The sequence below is a fragment of the Hippopotamus amphibius genome, chromosome 9 (assembly GCF_030028045.1).
Source record: "Hippopotamus amphibius kiboko isolate mHipAmp2 chromosome 9, mHipAmp2.hap2, whole genome shotgun sequence".
Taxonomy (NCBI): Eukaryota; Metazoa; Chordata; class Mammalia; order Artiodactyla; family Hippopotamidae; genus Hippopotamus; species Hippopotamus amphibius.
In genome coordinates, this window is record NC_080194.1 from 90,461,759 (window position 1) to 90,480,773 (window position 19,015).

The 19,015-nt window shown below is 43.2% G+C and overlaps 1 protein-coding gene across 1 annotated transcript in view; it reads right to left on the bottom strand.

The window, feature by feature from the left end:
- Positions 1-50: 50 nt before the first annotated feature.
- The window catches only part of CBL (Cbl proto-oncogene), a 96,509-nt gene continuing 77,544 nt past the window's right edge, over positions 51-19,015 (bottom strand). The window contains exons 13-16 of the mRNA XM_057748724.1: positions 10,661-10,801; positions 10,202-10,302; positions 9,302-9,484; positions 51-8,301 (exon numbers count right to left, since the gene is read on the bottom strand). Of these exons, the coding sequence (XP_057604707.1) occupies positions 8,024-8,301; positions 9,302-9,484; positions 10,202-10,302; positions 10,661-10,801 (703 nt within the window). The 3' untranslated portion in view covers positions 51-8,023. The remainder of the gene's footprint in view (positions 8,302-9,301; positions 9,485-10,201; positions 10,303-10,660; positions 10,802-19,015) is intronic.

A 19,015-nucleotide genomic window follows, 5' to 3' on the forward strand; every position in this document is an offset into this window, starting at 1 on the left:
CACTCACCCCCAACCCACGAATGAGTAAAAACTCAGGTCTGCTACAACAAAAGAAACTTTATTTAAAAATATTTTTTTACAGACATGGGTGCCTGAAAAAGCTCTTTAGTTAACTGTGTATGGAAATGAAAAAAATTAATAAATAACATTAGTATAACAGAACCTCTAAACATTAATACATTGGCAAAACAACATGGACTTGAAAATGAATCTTAAAGCTCTGCTATTCTCTGTAAGAATATTTACCTTCTGTTTTACTCTTTACAGGTGAGAATGATTAAATACTGCTAATATAATTTTTTTATATTAATGACACATTTTTAAAATAGTCCACAAAAATCTCATCTAAGTTTCCATTTTGTTTTATTTTTAACACTGATATACAAATGGGACTCTTCATTCTGGAGAAAGCATCAACTCTCTCCAGCCCCACCCAGGCCAAGAATGTCAAAATCCTGAATAAGCAGGACTTTGAAAAGAATTGTTTCTATCTCCCAATTCTTTATTAGTTAAAGGCAGGGAAGAACTGAGAAAAGGGAAAGAGATCAGTAAAATGTCATGATACAGAATACTTTTTTTTTTTTTTTGGTCGAAACCTACAGTGGCCACAATACTGAGGACAGGCTTCTGTTCCGGTACGTGGTCCTTGCTGCCCTTCCTAGGGGAAAACTCGCCCCTGCAGAGGGCACTAGCTACTTAATGCTCTACGTCTGAAGTTTTCAAATGAAAGGAAAGCCAAGTCTAAGGGAGAGGCAGGAGGTCTAGGCCAGTTCAGGATCCAGCAAAAAAGACAAAACAAACCACCAAACAACCTCCCTTTCTTGGGAGAGTCCACCCTCCACTGTTCCACGCAGTTGGGTCACTAACAGGATCAGGAGGCTGGGTCACTTGAAATGGTCCAGAGTATACCTGGGAGTCACGGAACATCCTGTCTCTTCCTGCTGAACAGAACATACGCCCTGATAACTAAGATTCTGACTGGAACCAACCAAATGATCTGGGGTACAATGCTCGTTTCTTCTAACGGAGCACCGTGGCAGGGAGAAGGGAGCGCCGACACACTGCACCTGGTGCCACTTCCCTAGCCACATGGAGCACTCCTCCCCTAGGCTGGAGGGACGAATGACACTCAAGGTAGAGGAGCTAAGACTCTGGTATTTCCATATTAAGTCCTAAAATGCAGCCTGGGATACAGTGCTGCCTTAGAAAGGCACAAAATGTTTGGCTTTTTTTTTTTTCTTTCAGTGTGCTAAAAATTGTTTTGTTTTGAATAAAGGAAAAAGATATATAAGGTTAAAAATCCCAAGTCACCACAGCCAGAAAGCAGATGTAGGAGGTACCTCACGGCTGCCACGCCTCTACCACACGTTTCAGCAGGAGGTCAAGGCCAAGACACTAAAACGATGCTGAGAAGGGCAGGTCAGGAGGCATCTACGCTCGTGGGCATGGCGCCTGCGGGCTCCCTCACCCAGAAAGCAGAAGGAAGCAGCCAAGGGATAGAAAACATGCGGTCTGCAGACTGGTAAGCAGTCCTCTGCCTCTTCAGTTTCCAGACAGCTGTAAGTGTGGCTACCCTCACCCACAACAGGGTCAGAGGCGAGCAGCGAGGAGGGAGCTGACACACAGGGCAGGTCAGCACCCCTGCGGTCAGAGTGCCGGGCGTGCACACGCAGCACACCGCACTCTGCGGCCTGAGCACGGAGGCAGCACGAGGCCTGAGGAGCTCAGACAGCAGGTACCGAGCAGCGCTCTCCTTGGCTCCCCAAGCTGGGCCAGGGGTAGGAGGACTCGGGGAGGGCACCTCTCACATTCATTTTCGGGACTGAATAAAAATATGGGGCCAGGCGACCAGAACTCTGATTTGTTCCACTGCCAAGTCAGTAGGAGATCTGAGGTTGGCGTTCAGCCTCTGCTCTCTACAAACACAGGGAGTGGTCGGCCACATTTTTCTCAAGCACTGAACAAGCAAAGGGGCAGCGAGCTCTCCAAACAGTTGTTAGTCTGTTAGTCAGCAGCTGGCCCTTTGGCCCCGTGCTCTCCAGCCGACTGCGAGTGAGCCTCCAGAGAGGCCTTGCTCTCCCCACCCCAACTCCCCCACTTACTCCTGGGCTACTTTCTGGAATCAAGAAACACCGGTGCTCCCCTTTGAAACCAACTCAGATTTCCTAGGACTCTGTGAAGGCGAGTGGCACTGCTGTCCCTCTGCCCCTTAATCCTGGGGCCTAGAAGGGAATTTCAAATACACAGGCCCCGGCCTTCAACACGGCCTCAGTGTATATCTTTGGATTATTAGGTTACTTCTGTGTACATCAAATGACTCCAGTAGTTTAAAAAAGTTGTAAGTAATTATGAAACGTCTTAACACAGAACAGGCTCCAGGATGAGATAAATAAGATCGAAAGATTCAGGCAAAGCAGGAAAACCCCAAATAAAGGCTTTAGTAGAGGACGACAAAGGGAGCAATTGGATAGGGAGGACAAGTGCGTCCTGTCTAAAGAGTTCTCAGTAAAAGCTCTACTCTGAACTGGAATCTATACCTAAGTTATATCCTGGCAACTGTTTCAACTTTATAAATTCTTACTGGCTAAGTAGTTTCTGAGGTACCTTGGAAGGCCTGCCTAAGAATATTACTGCAGAGCTGCCCTCACAGAGGAAAGACCAGGTGAAAGGGTGGGGAGGAGGGCATGGAGGGACACAGGCCATGGGCCCATAGAATGCGTATATTTTCAGCATTAAAACCTGAAGAGAGCCCAGAAGTCCATGGGTAGGGGCTACAGTGGATTTGTGATCTGCTCTCTAAATGAAAGGAAAGAAGACTAGAAACCTGAGATCGAATGAAGGCTAAGAAATGTCACCTAAGAAGAGACTAGTTCTCCAGAACAGGAGAAACTGGTCCTAAAGAGGGAGGTAAGAAATCTTGGATGCCAAGACTCATAAAGGGAAGAAAAACAGGAAATAAAGAAATAAATAAGACAGTAACCCAAATCAACTTTAACCTAAGCATTTCCTCAAAGTCCCAGACAGTCCCATGCCTGCCTTTCCACTCTCAAAAAAGCAGTATGCTAAGCTCCACTGCTGCAGCGTGCCAGGGTACCGGCCCCCCCGTCCCACCCAAAGGGGCATGCCGCTGCTGGCCTGTGTGGCAAGGCTGACTGGTCGGGGGTTGACACCTGACCGGTGTGCTGGGTTGATCACAGTCTTTCTTGAAAATATGAACCAAGAGGCTCTGGGATTCTGTTAAAACAGTGATCCCTAGAGCTGGGGGGTCGTGTGGACTTGAGGACTCAGGTGCCTATTTTGGGGCCATGCATACCGACAGACAGACCGAAGAGCATGAGAAAGGACTGGCTGCAAAGCTTCTCAGCTCCACGTGGAATCAATTGTACTGCTTATCCTGGGTTTTGGGAAATACCCTGCACCCTTATGACTCCCTCCATTCTTCTGCTTGAATACTTCTGCTTCTTGCATCCAAAGGACTGCTCAATAGGATGGTCAAAGACACAGCCTTGACCTGCTTCCACTATGCATCCTCCTCCATGCATTAAATGGCTACATGTATTTCTAAAGAGAGACTGCTAATGTAGACTGAGATCAAAGTAGTAACAGTAATGCTTTATGCCAACCAAGAATACTTTAGATCAAATTTCTAGGGCCTGAAAGTCTAGGAGGATAATAACGTGTTGACTTCGACACTAAGTTCTTAGGGTCTGTAAGCTCTCTAAGCTCTGTACCCCTAGAGATACAGGCTGACATTTTTGAGAGCTGACTGAGTTCAATCTATCTCACTGCCTGGCTCTTGGGAGACCAAACAACTGGTTGAGGATCAGGACCCAGAGACAGGTGGCCATCCCTCTCGCACACCTTTGGCCCTCCTAAGAAACAGGGTTAGCTGAAAGGTTGTTGAAGGACTGGAAAACAAGTTCCACATAGAATGGGAGATGGTGAGAGGTCCCAAAAGGGTGATAACAAAACTTTCTAATAAAGGGGATTAGGGGCACAAGCAGCTCAGTAAAAAGATCAAGGAAGGCACTGGAGTGGAAAGGGGAGTACAGGCAGATGCTTTACTTAAACATTTAACTGCCCTATTGTGAAACTCTGAGCCAACATACCAACCCACCAGATTCTACTTAAACACATAAAAATGGTGGGTATCCAAGATACTTATACGGAGGAATCTCCCAGACACTGTCAAAGCTATAGGAAGACAACAGGGGTTAATGGGAGTGTCTTGAACTGATTTTTAACCAGGACAGCTCTATCAGGAAATGTATGTATACATAAAAGAGCTGTGGATATAAACAGCATAATCTTATTGGGAACGGCTACTTTAGGGCCAAATGCACATGCCAGACAGCCCAAGTACAATCCCTCAATGTCAGTAAACCACCATGTGGTGGCAGGGGAGAACACAGAGCTGACACTTCGGGCGCATGGCCATCACTCACAAACACTTGCTGAATGAACGAACACACTGTTAGACCCAGGCCAATGGTCAGAATACCGTTATTCCATGGGCAGTGGTCACTGCAGACTCAGAAAGGCCAACAGCAGGAAGGGGGACTTACAGTTTGGGAAGAGGACCTATACCCCTCTGCCTTTCCTGGTGTGAGGTAGGAGAATATTCTGCACTAACACCATTGCTGATCACACACAAAAATTCAGGTGTAAGATTGCTGATTGGACCATAAAATATATTTTACTTTTCTATAGAGGAAATAAATATTTTAAGTGTGAGGAATAGCAACCCCCCAATTTTTTTTAAATTCATAAAACAGCTAAATGATACTAATAGTACCATCTCACACCCTGGGCCCTCGTGTTGAGAGTCCGTATAGGAAACAAACCAACAGAAGAATGGCAGAATATGTAAAGTGGCACTGGGGGGACTGGGGGGACAGAGAAAGCTAGTGGAAGAGAATGGCCATCCACAGGTATATATCACTATTTATATAAATATTAACAGATAAATGCTGAGACGATAAACTGCCTAATCTATTATTTACCTAAAGGGAGGTATATCATTGAGCCCACAGGTTTTTCCCACCTTGAGAGCTCCTGAGTTCTCAAGGAGTACGGCAGGAGCAGCTGATTAAGCAGGGCAAAGCAGCCACCCAGCAACAAGGCAGCCTATGTAAAGCAACACAGGGAGACATGGGGAGGCAGGAGGCTGGGTTGAATAGAAGAGCCTAATACATTTCAGAAAAAGGAAAACATGAAAGTGGTTTTTACCTCACTTACCTGATAGTTAACAGAGGGGGAAAGAGGATGTGTTTGCCAAAAATGGCAAAAATTCAAAGCCCACTTGTGAAAGGGCAATTTTTAGTTAAATTCAGAACACAGCCAAAGAATTAAAAACTGCCACACAAATGGAGGACAAGAATGGGTTATTGGTGCCTTAGTCACAGGAAAATTTAAGAAAGTTTTGGAAATATCCTCAAAACAAGAACCACGCAAACACTCTCCTGAGGCTCACCTGGCAATCTCAGGCACGGACCCAGGCGTGACCTCAGAGCACCCAAAGAGAAAACCCCTCACAGAATGATCTCAGACCCTGACCACCTGCAGATACAGGCCTACAAGCTGAGAACCAGCCTGGAAACTGTGCACACGTTCAGCACAGGGATCTGGCACCTAGTTTGGGGGCTGACCCGATGAGCCTCATGGGGTACTCAGCTACAAAAAGGAAGGATGAACTTGCCTTTAGCATATGTAAATAAGGGCATAATCATCAAAGACAATTTTGGATGCACTTTGAAAAGGCAAAAGATAGGCAGAACAAGTGCGTTGTTCTCTCAATAGATCTTCAGACTATGGGTATTATCTACAGACAAGGAAAAATTCCAGGGTGGAGAGGTACGTAAGCTGCCATTTTCTCTAGGTCTTTGTCTAGGCCTTCAACATCTAAACAGAGTGCAAAACTGAATGCTACCTCAGTGAAACACTATACTGGCTTTGAGTAGGAGATACTAGGTTACTGTTTCCTACTCTCTGCCACTTTCCTCTGCCCTCTCCACCCTGCTTCAGGCCCTTTTGCACCTGGTGGGGGCTGTGTCGTTTTCTGCCACTTAGAGGAGACACACTTGGATAACCCTGGCAAGAAGCCCTGAACTATCTACTCTGGGAATATAAATGGCTCTGAGGCAAGAGGAGAAAACCAAAAGACCTATGAGTAGCCGAAAGCGAAGAGAAGAGTTAGAAAAAGTTTTCGGTCCAAAGATGACAAGATGGGAAAGAAAACAGATGTAAGGAGAGTCATTTCTGTTTGGATCTCAAGACAAAACCATGATTTAGATTGTGAGGAAGGTAGATTTATCAAAGAGCAGGCTTGCCTCTAACAAGGAGGAAGGCTGCACCCTGCTAGGGAAGTCAGTAAGAGGCTCTGGCCAGAGAGCTAACTGAACTCAAGCGGTCCCTTGGCAGTATCTGCGGGAATGGACCAACAGTGCCCCACACCGGACTCTGAGTCTCCTTTACAACCTGGCAATGGCACAAGCTGCAGGGCTTTTCACATTGTTGTCTCACCGCAGTAAAGGCATTTATTTTACCCAGTGATGTCTAATTACTGTGGGGAACGCAGTCACTAAAGAGTCTACAGGACCTAAAGTGAAGAAGAAAGGGGAAGGAGGGGAGGAGGGGAAGAAGGAAATGCTACATTCCCAAAGCCACAGGCACATGAGAAAAGCAAGTCGCCGGGCGGCACCAGTGTAGGCTTGGTGCTAATTATCAGCAGAATGCTGTGCGACCACGGGCGGTATCCCCCCATTCCTTCACGCGCAAAGAAAAAAAAAATCACCTCTGAAAATATAACCTGGCTCACGTTCAAAGGGAGACACCCACATAAGCTGAAATTCACTGGGAAGAAAAGCGCAAGCGTTAAATCCTTATTGTCTGTTTTGTGCATTTTATGTACAACAAGGTAAAGAGCATGTGAATGGAGCTTCCTAAGAGCTTCATGGTATTTGGGCCAGAAAGCCATGCTGGAAACAAGTGTTTTTCCCTTCCCATTAAGTAGAAAACCCCTATGACCTACATTAGAACACATACCTGGCACCAAGGCAACAGACTCCCACAGACTGTTTTCTGGGGAGGGCATGGAATGTATCTGAAGGCCTCTATCTCAAATCAGTCATTATGTAATTAGCACAATTAAAACACCTTTTAATAAACAGATTCAATGTTCCTATAGAAACAGTGCTTTGGAGTGACCAGTGTTCGCTGCAAGTATCAAACAGGACCATAATGATAGAGCAACAGTACTTTTCCCAGCTATCTACCAAACAAGCCAACACCATCACGCATAGTAAAGCACATCCTATAAGCTGCTTGGCTTCAGTAAGGCTGGTCATAGCAAGCCCAATGCCAATGACAGACACCAAGGAGGAGGAAGGTGGAGGAGACAGGGGAAAGGACAAAGGGGGGTGTTCTAAAAATACAAGACTTCAGCTATACACATGATAATCCAAGCCAAAGGGGAGTGTTGGAGATGTAATACACACTGGGGTTGGGTATAAAACCACAGTAGATGGAAGTCTTTAATAAGATTCCTTCCTAAACCTCTTGTGCTAATTCCCGGGCTGGGATTAACACACACAGCAGGTTAATCTTATAATCACAGGACACATACAACCACAGACAGACAGACAGACAAGACACACATAACAACATCCTTAACCCAAGAAGGTCTTAAGTCCTCAATTAGGATTTGTAGCACAGTACTTCTCCTACTGCTTTCTGGACTGTTCCCCAGGTAGGCTACCATTTAATAAAAATCCACACTCTCTCAGGTGGGGACTGAAGGACACCTTCAAATGCACTCTCAAAACAAATAAAATAATACAACATCCTAGCTGCTCCGTTCTCATTCCACTGCTTTGAAATCTTGGAACCACAGATGTGATACCCCACAGACAGGGCAAGACCTCACTGTGAAGTCTCCAAAGGAAACTCTCTGCCCTTTTAGGTGCTACTTGAGCAAGAGCTCCTGGCTCCTCGGTCCTCTAAGCTGCAGCAGGGATGGGGTGTGCTAGGTGGCTACGTGGGCAGGAGAAGAAATAGAAACAAATTCCCGGAGGATGTTTTTGGCCATTTCGATGTTGTTGTGAGCAATGACCAGAGCTTTCTGAATGTCCTGGTAGGAGTATCCCTGACTCATGAGGCTCTCAATCTCACTGGAGAGCTGCGGTGAGGTGGTGGTGGCAGCAGCACTGCTTTGCTGACAGCTACCTGCTTTTCGTTCAGAGTTGATTCTCCGAGGGAATGGTTTGGGTGGCCTCTCAGGAACTTGGTGGCCCTCAGTGAAGTCTAGAAGAAATAGGAAAAAGAATATTTGCAAATCGGGGGGGGGGGGGGGGCGCCATCCTCATCTAATAAAAATGTGCTAATATAAGGTATTATTGACCTACTGTCAGTCGGGTACTTGTGCTCTTGTCACAAGGCCAGGTTTTTCAGTTTCAAGGGTTTTAGTCTACAGACTCCTCCCTCTTGCAGCAGGATAACCTTCTAAAGACACCATGCACCTGTTCTACCAACAGTGACCATGCTGCCCTCCATAAAGAACGTCTGCACCTGCACCACGCTTTACACTGAGCACCAAGTTTTCACACACATCATTGCCTGAATTAACAGTTAAAAAACATTTCTGAGGGGCCAGAGAAGACACTAAACTTCTCCCTATACAAATAAGGAAACAGAAATAAGCTTATAGGTTGCAGTGAAGAAGCACTGAACTAGGCTGGGTGGGTGGGGATCACCGCCTGTTTGGGCAACTGGATGCTGTGTATCTTTTTCACCAGCTGTCCTGAAGGCTGTCTTCCGTTTCTAAAGTGACAGCAACCCTGGCTGCTGCCCTCCCAGGCGGCCACAGGTGCAAGAACAGCCCTTAACAGTCAAGGCCCAAACGCGGGCTGGCTCCAGGCCCACTTAGTGCGCTTTCCAGAGCCGGCACACCTCCTTTCCAACGGGACAGGGCCCAGGAGTCAGGAATGTGTGGTTTGAACCATCGTGATGAATTATCACCGTCATCATGCACACTCAGAAGAGCCACAGATCCTATTAACACTTACCCCCAGCACAGGAAGAGCCAGGGTTTAAGGAACAACCTCATTTCTAAGTCTGGCAAAATCCTCAAGAGTCTGAATACAGTTTAACTTCCTAATTTGGGACCCAGGACCAGCTTTCCTCCCACTTCAGTCCACTATTTCCAGCTACTGACATACTATCAGCAGGCAGTCATTTCTGTTTCGGTATAAATAAGTAACGATACAGCATTTTAGGACAAACCCAAGGTAGCCTGGAGACTCACTTGTTGCGGGATCACCTTCCAGAGACAGCCAGCCAAAGGAGGAGCTGGCATTGGAGATGTCGGAGAGCGTGCGGCGGGCCAGCACCACGGGCACGGGTGGCTTGGGGACATCATACCCATCATCTTCATTCTCAGATTCCTCGGGGCCAGTGTTGGCATGGGCTGCAGCCAAATTCCCTTCACCTAGAGAAAAGTCTGTGCAGTTATCTTCTTTTTCTAATGTACTTCACCTTCTAACATTTCGGTACGGGGGCATCCATTCATTTAAGCATGTACAGAATCAAACGGTTACCGAAATTCACAATGGGCCAAACACCATGTGGCCCTGTGGGTAGAGATAAAAGAAACAGGGAAACTAAAACCTGCACCAATCCTGCAGCTCTACTTTTCTGAACATGTCCAAAGCTACCCTTGCCAAGGTTAATGGCCACTGATGCCCAAGACTCAAGCACCACTTTATAGCATCCATTCAACATTTTCATCTGCATTTCACCTTGGAAGATCAGCCAAAGAGCCCTGTTGCGTGTACTGCCTTCTTGAACTTTCAACTTGGTAAGCTAGTTAATATGGGAATTGAGTGTTCACCACCCACACACACAAGAATTTCACCAATGTTGAAACGCAATGGGAGTAAGAGGCAGCTAGCTGCCAGCACTGCAGGTCCAGGCCACGGAACACAAAGGCCTCCAGGCCCTGGAAAGACGAAACACACAAACGGAACTAGCTGTGTGAAAGGCAAACAAAAGAGAGGAGGGGGTTTTACTGCCACTGATCAAAGATATTTTGCAAAGAAAATTACTGAAGAATATTCCGCTTAGATCAAGCTCTCATTGGCCAAACATTACAGGCGCATTCCTCCGGCACATCAATGATTGTTAAAGCAACAGAACGACTACTCACCAAAGGTGACGCTCTCTGTGACAGCTGGCACCGCCTGGGATTGAATATTATACATTGCTTCGTAAGTACAGCTATCGATCTGCTGGTCACAGTCACATGCTCTGGACCAGAAGGAAAGTGGCGTAATTATCTTCAGAAACAGAACTCCGTTATCTGCAAACTTATTACAATTCTTTAGCCCCTGATTCTATCAAGATGACACATTCTCCTTTTGCCAGTACCACTAATAAATATCATAAGTTACCTCTTGCTACGAGTAAGAGCTGTGTATGTTTTTGAAATTACTGCGATGAAGAAATAGTAAGTGGAACTGCTTACTGCTGCAAGAAGCTTAAAACATCAGCGGCTACACACACCCCTCTGCTTTATTTCTGGCTGGATAATGCTATGTGCAGGCAGCAAGCCAAGCAGGTGAGTTGGTGTTGACTGAATTCCCAAGTAGGACTGCTGTGAACCTACCGTGAACTCAGGGTTGCCTCCAAAGGCCACTTCGCTTCTGGCTTTTGAAGGCCCACAGGCCTAGAGGAAGGGGTCATATACTCTGTGTCCTCCTCACTTGCGCACTGCCCTCCAGGGGGCAGCGTCGGCGCAGGCAGAGGTCTGGAAAACAAAGAATAAAAAACAGGAAAAGAAAACAAAAACAATGAACTGCTTTGCAATTATTCGAAATAATTTGAAAATTGCTGTAGTAGAAGAAATATATACTATCCTAAGATGTTCAAGATACTCCTAGTGGGAAACAATGTAAGCACGATTCCGGCAATGAGCATGCTGCATGTTGCCAACTACTATCTGACTCTCAGTGGTAAGATTAGGGATAACTTCTTTATTTAGCATCACTTACCTGGGTTTTCTAAATATTCTTATAATTAACACAAACTATTTTCATAAAGAGAAAAAGGTCATTAAAAGGATAATCCAAAAATTTTAATTCTTTTTGTTGATGATGTTAATAAAAATACAAAATTGCACGTCTTGGAATTCCCTGATGGTCCAGTGATTAAGATTCTGCCTTCCAATGCAGGGGATGTGGGTTTGATCTCTGGTCAGGGAAATAAGATCCCACACGTCAAGGGGTAACTAAGCCCATGCACTGCAACTACTGAGAAGCCCGCACACCACAATGAAAGAGTCCATGAGCAGCAACTAAGACCTGACGCAGCCAAATAAATGAATAACTAATCGCACCTCTTACTCATTAAGCATTTTGGTAATACATACTTTAAAACATTTACATTCTTTGGTCACAATAATTTTACCTTGGCTGCATCTCTGGCTATGGAAAAAGATGTTCACTGAAGCAAAGTTATTACAGTAAAAGCTTTTAAACAAAATAAATATCCAACAACACGGAATGATTAAATATATGATGTTATAGCCACATTACATAATAATATGCAAATTTTGAAGAACTTTTTAACTGATAGGAAGAAATGCCCAAGATTTAATGCTATGCTTTAAAAAATGGGAAAACATAAAACCGTATCTTGATCTAAAACATATATACATTTTTCATGTCTATAAGCCATGGCCAAGTAACAAGCACTGTCTGTCAGCTAGCTATAAAAGCAGGGAAATATTCAAAAAAAAGAAGATACTGGAGCGCAACCAGGCAGCCAAGATTTGAGAGGCCAAGATTCCAGAGGCAAGGAGAATACACTGCAGTAAGCCCCATATCAGGGGTTCTGAACTTGGGGTTTCAAGGTAGTTTCAACAGACTGAGGAGAGAGGGACTGGAATTTGGGAGTACCATGATGGCCAAGATACAAAGGGTCAAATGTCCTGGAGAAAGGAACAATAGAGAAGTAGGTTTGAAATTCTGCCTGCAATTTTCCCTAGAGCTACTGTGAATCCTTAAACCATGTATGTGTGGCACTAGATTCTGAGAAACCAAGCAAAAAGCAGTGGTAGTTTGGTGGTCTTGTCAAACTAGAGAGACAAAGTTGGAGGTAACAGATATGGCTTTTAAAATAATTACAACTTATATGTTCATTAAAAAAAAAGGATGGAGGGACTTCCCTGGCAGTCCAGGGGTTAAGACTCTATGCTTCCACTGCAGGGAGCTTGGGTTTGATCCCTGGTCAGGGAACTAAGAATCCGCATGCTGCAGAGCGTGGCACGTTCCCTGCCCCCCTCCTCAAAAACAGGATGGAGAATTTTATTAGGAAACTAGAATAAGTTTTTCAAAAATTCACATGGAAATTCCAGAACTTAAAAACACACTATCTATAAATAATAGATGGATTCTGGGGCAGATTAGAAAATGCAAAACAGAAAATTAGGGAACTAGAGTAGAAACTATTCAGATTCAAGTAAAGAAAGGAAAAAGACTGGAAAACACAGAAATAAGAGCTATATGAGGTGTGGTGAAAAGGTCAAACTTTCAGGTAACTGGAGTCACAGAAAGCGAGGAGAAAGAGACTGCACTAGTCAGTCTATTTAAAGAAATAGTATATACCTGAAACTGATACAACATTGTAAATCAACTATACGCCAATAAAAATTTAAAAAGATGGAAAAAAGAAAAAAAAGAAATAGTGGCTGAGATTTTTTTCTTTCTTTTTTTTTTTTTAAAGTTTATTTAGGGCTTCCTAGGTGGCGCAGTGGTTGAGAATCTGCCTGCCAATGCAGAGGACATGAGTTCGATCCCTGCTCCAGGAAGATCCCACATGCCGCGGAGCAACTAAGCCCGTGTGCTAAAAATAAAATAAAATAAAATAAAATTATGAGAGATAAAAAATAAAAAAAGTTTATTTATTTATTGGCTGCGTTGGGTCTTCGTTGCTACTCACAGGGTTTTTCTAGTTGCAGCGAGCAGGGGTTACTCTTCATTGTGGTGCATGGGCTCCTCATTGCAGTGGTTTCTCTTGTTGCGGAGCACGGGCTCTAGGCACGCAGCCTTCACTAGTTGTGGCACATGGGCTCAATAGTTGTGGCTCCTGGGCTTAGCTGCTCCACAGCATGTGGGATCTTCCTGGACCAGGGATCTAACCTGTATTCCCTGCATTGGCAGGCAGATTAACCACTATGCCTAGGAAGTCCACAGCTGAGATTTTCTATACTGATTTTTTTTTTTGTTTGGCTGTGCCACGTGGTTTGTGGGATTTTAGTTCTCTGAGCAGGGATTGAACCCAGGCCCTCAGCAATGAGAGTGCAAAGCCCTAACCACTGGACTGCCAGGGAATTCCCAGTGGCTGAGATTTTCTAAAAGTGATTAAAAACATCAAATGACAAAATCCATAAACTCTACAAACCTTAAGAAGGATAAATATAAAGAAAATTACAAAGGCACATTATAGTAAAACTGTTGGGATCCAAAGACAAAATGGTCTTATAAGTAGTCAGAAAAAGAAACATTATCCTTAAAGGAGCAACATTATGCTAATTTTCCAACAGACACAATGACAGTCAGAAGGCAGTGGGATGATACTTTTAAAGCGCTGAAAGAAAATAACTCCAGGGGACTCGAGGGAGGGTGTGGGGGGGGAGTTGAGGAAGGGAGGGAATATGGGGATATGTGTATAAAAACACGATTGAACTTGGTGTATCCCCCCCAAAAAAAAAATTACTAAATGTATAGGTTAAGTTAAAAAAAAAAGAAAAGAAAAGAAAAGAAAAGAAAATAACTCCAGTTCAGAATACAGTTGACCTCTGAACAACATGGGTTTGAACTACACGGGTCTACTTTTATGCAGATTTTTTCCCATAAATACATACTACAGTACTACACAATCCACAGTTGGTTGAATCTGCAGATGCAAAACTGTGGATACACAGGGCCCACTGTAATTACATCTGGATATTCCACTGTGCAGAGGGTCAGCACCCCTAACCCCCAAGTTGTTCAAGGGTCAACTATACTGTAGTTAGTGGAAATTTTTTTTTTTTTTTTTTTTGGCACACGGGCTTAGTTGCTCCGTGGCATGTGGGATCTTCCTGGAGCTGGGATCGAACCCGTGACCTCTGCATTGTCAGGCAGATTCTTAACCACTGCGCCACCTAGGAAGCCCAGTGGAAATATTTTTAAAAAATGAAAGTGAAATAAAAGATATTTAAAGTCAAACAAAACTTGAGATAATCCACTAATGGAAGATACACTAACACGACCTCCTCTTTCTCTCCCTCTCTGTCTCTCTAAAGGAAGTTATTTGGGCAGAAGGAGAAAGATTCCAGAGGGAAGTGTGGAAAAGCAGGAAGAAATGAGGAGTACTAGAGGATAAATATGTGGGAAAATGAATGTCTAGGAAGTGTTAAGAGGCACTGATTCAAACCAGACTCTAATTTTAGAGTCAAGGGTATATGTTGGAATTCCTAGGATAACTGCTAAAAGAATATTAGGAGTGAAATGGTATAATAAAAAATATTTTAATCCCAAAGAAAGAAAGTAGAAAAAAATGAACAAAGAAAAGATGGGGAAAATGGGGAAAAGAGTAGGAACAAATATTCCAATTACGTTAAAACAAAAAATGCTAGACTGGCGTGAAGGGGAAAAAAGCCAACAAGCATACACTGCTTAGGAGAAACATACCTTCAATAAGGACACAGAAAAGTTGAAAGTAAAAGGATGGAAAAAGATCATACAAACACTAGAGAGCTGATGTAGCCACTTTAACATAAGTCAAAATAGACTAAAGCTGGATAGGAGGAGAACTAGAGAGTAAATGGAATAATAAATCCAATTATCATTTAGTCAATAATTCTAAATTTCTATGCACCCTAATTACATAGACTAAATATATATACAATACAAATGGACAGAACTAAAAGGAAAAAAGACCCACAATTATAGGGGGAGAATTTAACATACTCCTCTTAGTATTTGATAGAACAGGTAGATTAAAAAAAATCAGCAGGGAGATAGGACATTTAAATACAATTAACAAACTTGACATATACAGAATGCTGTGCCCAATAACTACAGAATATACATTTTTATAAAATGAAGGTGGTGGCGCAGCAGTTAAGAATCTGCCTGCCAATGCAGGGGACAAAGGTTCAATCCCTGCTCCAGGAAGATCCCATATGCCGCGGAGCAACTAAGCCCATGTGCCACAACTATTGAAGCCCATGTGCCTAGAGCCTGTGCTCCGCAATAAGAGAAGCCACAGCAATGAGGAGCCCCGCGTACCACAAAGAAGAGTAGCCCCCACTCACAGCAACTAGAGAAAGCCCACGTGCAGCAGTGAAGACCCAACACAGCCAATAAATAAATAAATAAAAATTTTAAATAAATACATAAATAAAATGAAGGTGGTAATATGTATGGAATTTACCATAAACTAGTCAATAAAGAAGGTCTCAACAAACAGCACAAATTGAAGTCATAGAGTATGGTCTCTGACCACACTGGAATGAAGCTAGAATGCAATAAGAGAAGAGTAACTAGAAAATCTTCCAATGTTTGGAAATCAGGCAACACATAAATAATTGATGAGTCAAAGAAGAAATCACAAATGGAAAATCATATATTTTGAAGTGAATAATAATGAAAACATGACATATCAAAATCTGTGGAATGCAACTACAGCATCTGTTATGAACTGAATGTTTGTGTCCTCCCCAAAATTACTATGTTGAGGCCCTAATCTTCAGTGTGGCATCCGAGGAAGTAATTAAAGTTGGATGAGGTCATGAGGATGGGCTCCTGACTCAGTAGGATTGGTGTCCTTATAAGAAAAGACACCAGAGAGCTTGCTGTCACTCTCTATACCTCTCCCTATGTGTATGTATCAAGGAAAGGCCATGCAAGGACGTAGTCAGATGGTTATACAACCATGCAAGCCAGTAAGAGATCCCTCACCAGAAACCAAATATTCTGCCATCCTGATCTTGGAATTCCAGCCCCCAGAACTATGAGAAAGTTAAATTCTGCTGCTTAAGCTGCCCAGTCTGTATGTAGTATTTTGTTATGGCAGCTTGAGCAGATTAATACAGCACCCATCTCACTGAGCTAGAAAAATAACAAATAAAACCTAAAGAGGGACTTCTCTGGTGGTCCAGTGGGTAAGACTCCATGCTCCCAAATGCAGGGGGCCCAGGTTCAATCCCTGCTTAGGGAACTATATCCTGCATGCATACTGCAACTAAGAAGTCCACATGCTGCAACTGAAAGATTCACATGCTGCAACTAAGACCCGGAGCAGCAAAAAACAAACCAACCAACCAACAAACAACAACAAAAAAACCTAAGGAAAGTTGGAAGAATAAAATAAAGCAATGAAACAAAAAGCAGATACTCAAGGAGGATTCTGGGAAGGTGGCAGAAGATGTCTAATATAACTGTTTTGGAACTCTAGAGTCTGTTGAAGGCTTGTGACTTCCAGGTGAAAACTGGGATGCTAAACTTGCTGTTAATTTCAGCTCTTAGCATAGTAGCAGCTACCCATTCCCAACCGCTGCCACATGGCAGGCAGCTGTACAAATGTTTCTGGAGCTGCCTGCACACAGCTTGTGGGAGCCAGGGTGGGCAAAAAGGATCCCGCCCTCCAAATACTGGGGATCTGCGTTCTGATCGCTGACTGCTGCTCCAGTTCACAGAGATGCTCACAACAGGGCAGCAGCCACTGTCTGTTGCACCTCCCTGCATTGTTGTAAGCCCATTCTGCTCTGGCTGAAGTGACTTCCGTGAGATTTAAAGGAAGATGTGGAGAAAATCAAGAAAACGATGTGTGAACAAAATGGAAGTATCGGGACTTACCTGGTGGTCCAGTGGTAAAGAATCCACCTTCCAATGCAGGGGACAAGGGTTCAATCCTTGGTCAGGGAACTAAGATCCCATGTGCCACGAGGTAACTAAGCCTGCATGCCACAACTACAGAGCCCGTGCACCTCAACTAGAGAATCTGTGTGCCACAAACTACAGAGCCCACACGCTCTGGAGCCCTCGCGCCATAACTAAAGAGAAGCCTGTGTGGTGCAACGAAGATCCTGCGTGCTGCAACTAAGACCCCATGCAGCCAAACAAAAACAAAAACAAAAACAATTCCTCTTAAAAAAAAAAAAGGAAGTATTAATAGAGACAAAAAACCTAACAAGACACAAAAAAGAAATTCTGGAACTGAAAGTAACAAGTGAAATGGAAAAAAAATATCACTAGAGGGATTCAAAGGCAGATTTGAGCAGTGAGAAAAAAGAATCAGTGAACTTGAAGAAAGAACAATGGAAATTATCGAGGTTGAAGAACAAACAGAAAGAAAAAAGACTGAAGAAAACTGAACAGAGCCTAAGGCAGCTGTGGGACATGAGGCCACCAAAGGACTAACACATACACTGTGGGATTCCCAAGAGGAGAGAGAGGGAAAGAGGCAGAGAGAATATCTGAAGAAATAAGGGCCCAAAGCTTCCCAAATCAATGAATATAAACACCCAAGTAGTTCAACAAACTCTAAGTAAAAGGAACTCAAAGAGACCTATACTCTCAAAAGAGAATGATAAAGAAGTAAATCACCCCAAGGGATCCTCAATAAGACTATGAGCAGACTTCTTATCAGAAACTTTAGAGGCCAGAAGACAGTGGGCCGATATATTCAAATATGCTAAAAGAAAAAAAGCTGTCAACCAAGAATCCTATACAGGCATATCTTGTTTTACTGTACTTCACAGACGGCGTTTTTTACAAATTGAAGATCTGTGGTAACCTTATATCAAGCAAGTCTATTGGCACCATTTTTCCAACAGCACTTGCTCACTTCATATGCCTGTGTGAAATTTTGATAATTCTCAAAATAGTTCAAGTTTTTTCTTTCATTATTATATCTGTTACAGTGATTTGTGATTAGCGATCTCTGATGTTACTACTGTAAAAAGATTATGACTTGCTGAAGGCTCAGGGATGGTTAGCATTTTTTAGCAATAAAGTATTTTTAGGGACTTCCCTGGTGGTCCAGTGAGTAAAACTCCGTGCTCCCAATGCAGGGGGCTGGGTTCGAGCCCTGGTCAGGGAACTAGATCCCACATGCATACTGCAACTAAAGAGTTCGCATGCTGCAACCAAGAAGTCTGCATGCCTCAACTAAGATCCCACGTGCCATAACTAAGACATGGTACAGCCTAAATAAATAAATATTTAAAGTATTTTTAAATTAAGGTGTGTGTGTACATATATATTTTTAGACATAATGCTACTGAACACTTAATAGATTACAGTATAGTGTAAACATAACTTTTATATGCAGTGGGAAACCAGAAAATTCACGTGTCTCACTTTATTGCAATATTTGCCTTACTGCAGTGTATGGAGCCAAACCACAATATCTCTGAGGTATGCCTGTATCTGGCAAAACTGTCTTTCAAATGTGAAGGAGAAATCAAGATATTCTCAGATAAACAAAAGCTGAGGGAGAACATGACCACTAGACCTGCCCTGTAAGAAATGCTCAAGTGAGTCCTGCAGGGTGAATGAAGACACTAGACAGTAATTTCAAGCTGTATGGACAAATAAAAACTTTAATAAGGGTAAACACATGGACAACTATAAAAGCTAGTATTACTGTAACAATGGTTTGTAACTGTACCTTTTGGTTTTTTCTACCAATACATTTAAAGGGAAAAAAATGACAATTATTAGTGTAAAAGCCAGTCTGAACAGATGATTGAACCTGGTGTACCCCCCAAAAAATAAATAAATAAATAAATTAAAAAAAAAAAAAAAAAAAAGCCAGTCTGTAACTTTGGTCTGTAACTCCAAATCTCTTTCTTTTGCATAATTTAGGAAACTGATGCACTTAAAAGAACTAGTTCGTGAACTAGTTTAAAAGAACTAGGGACACACAACGTATAAAGATGTAATTTTGTGACAACAACAGAAAGGGGTGT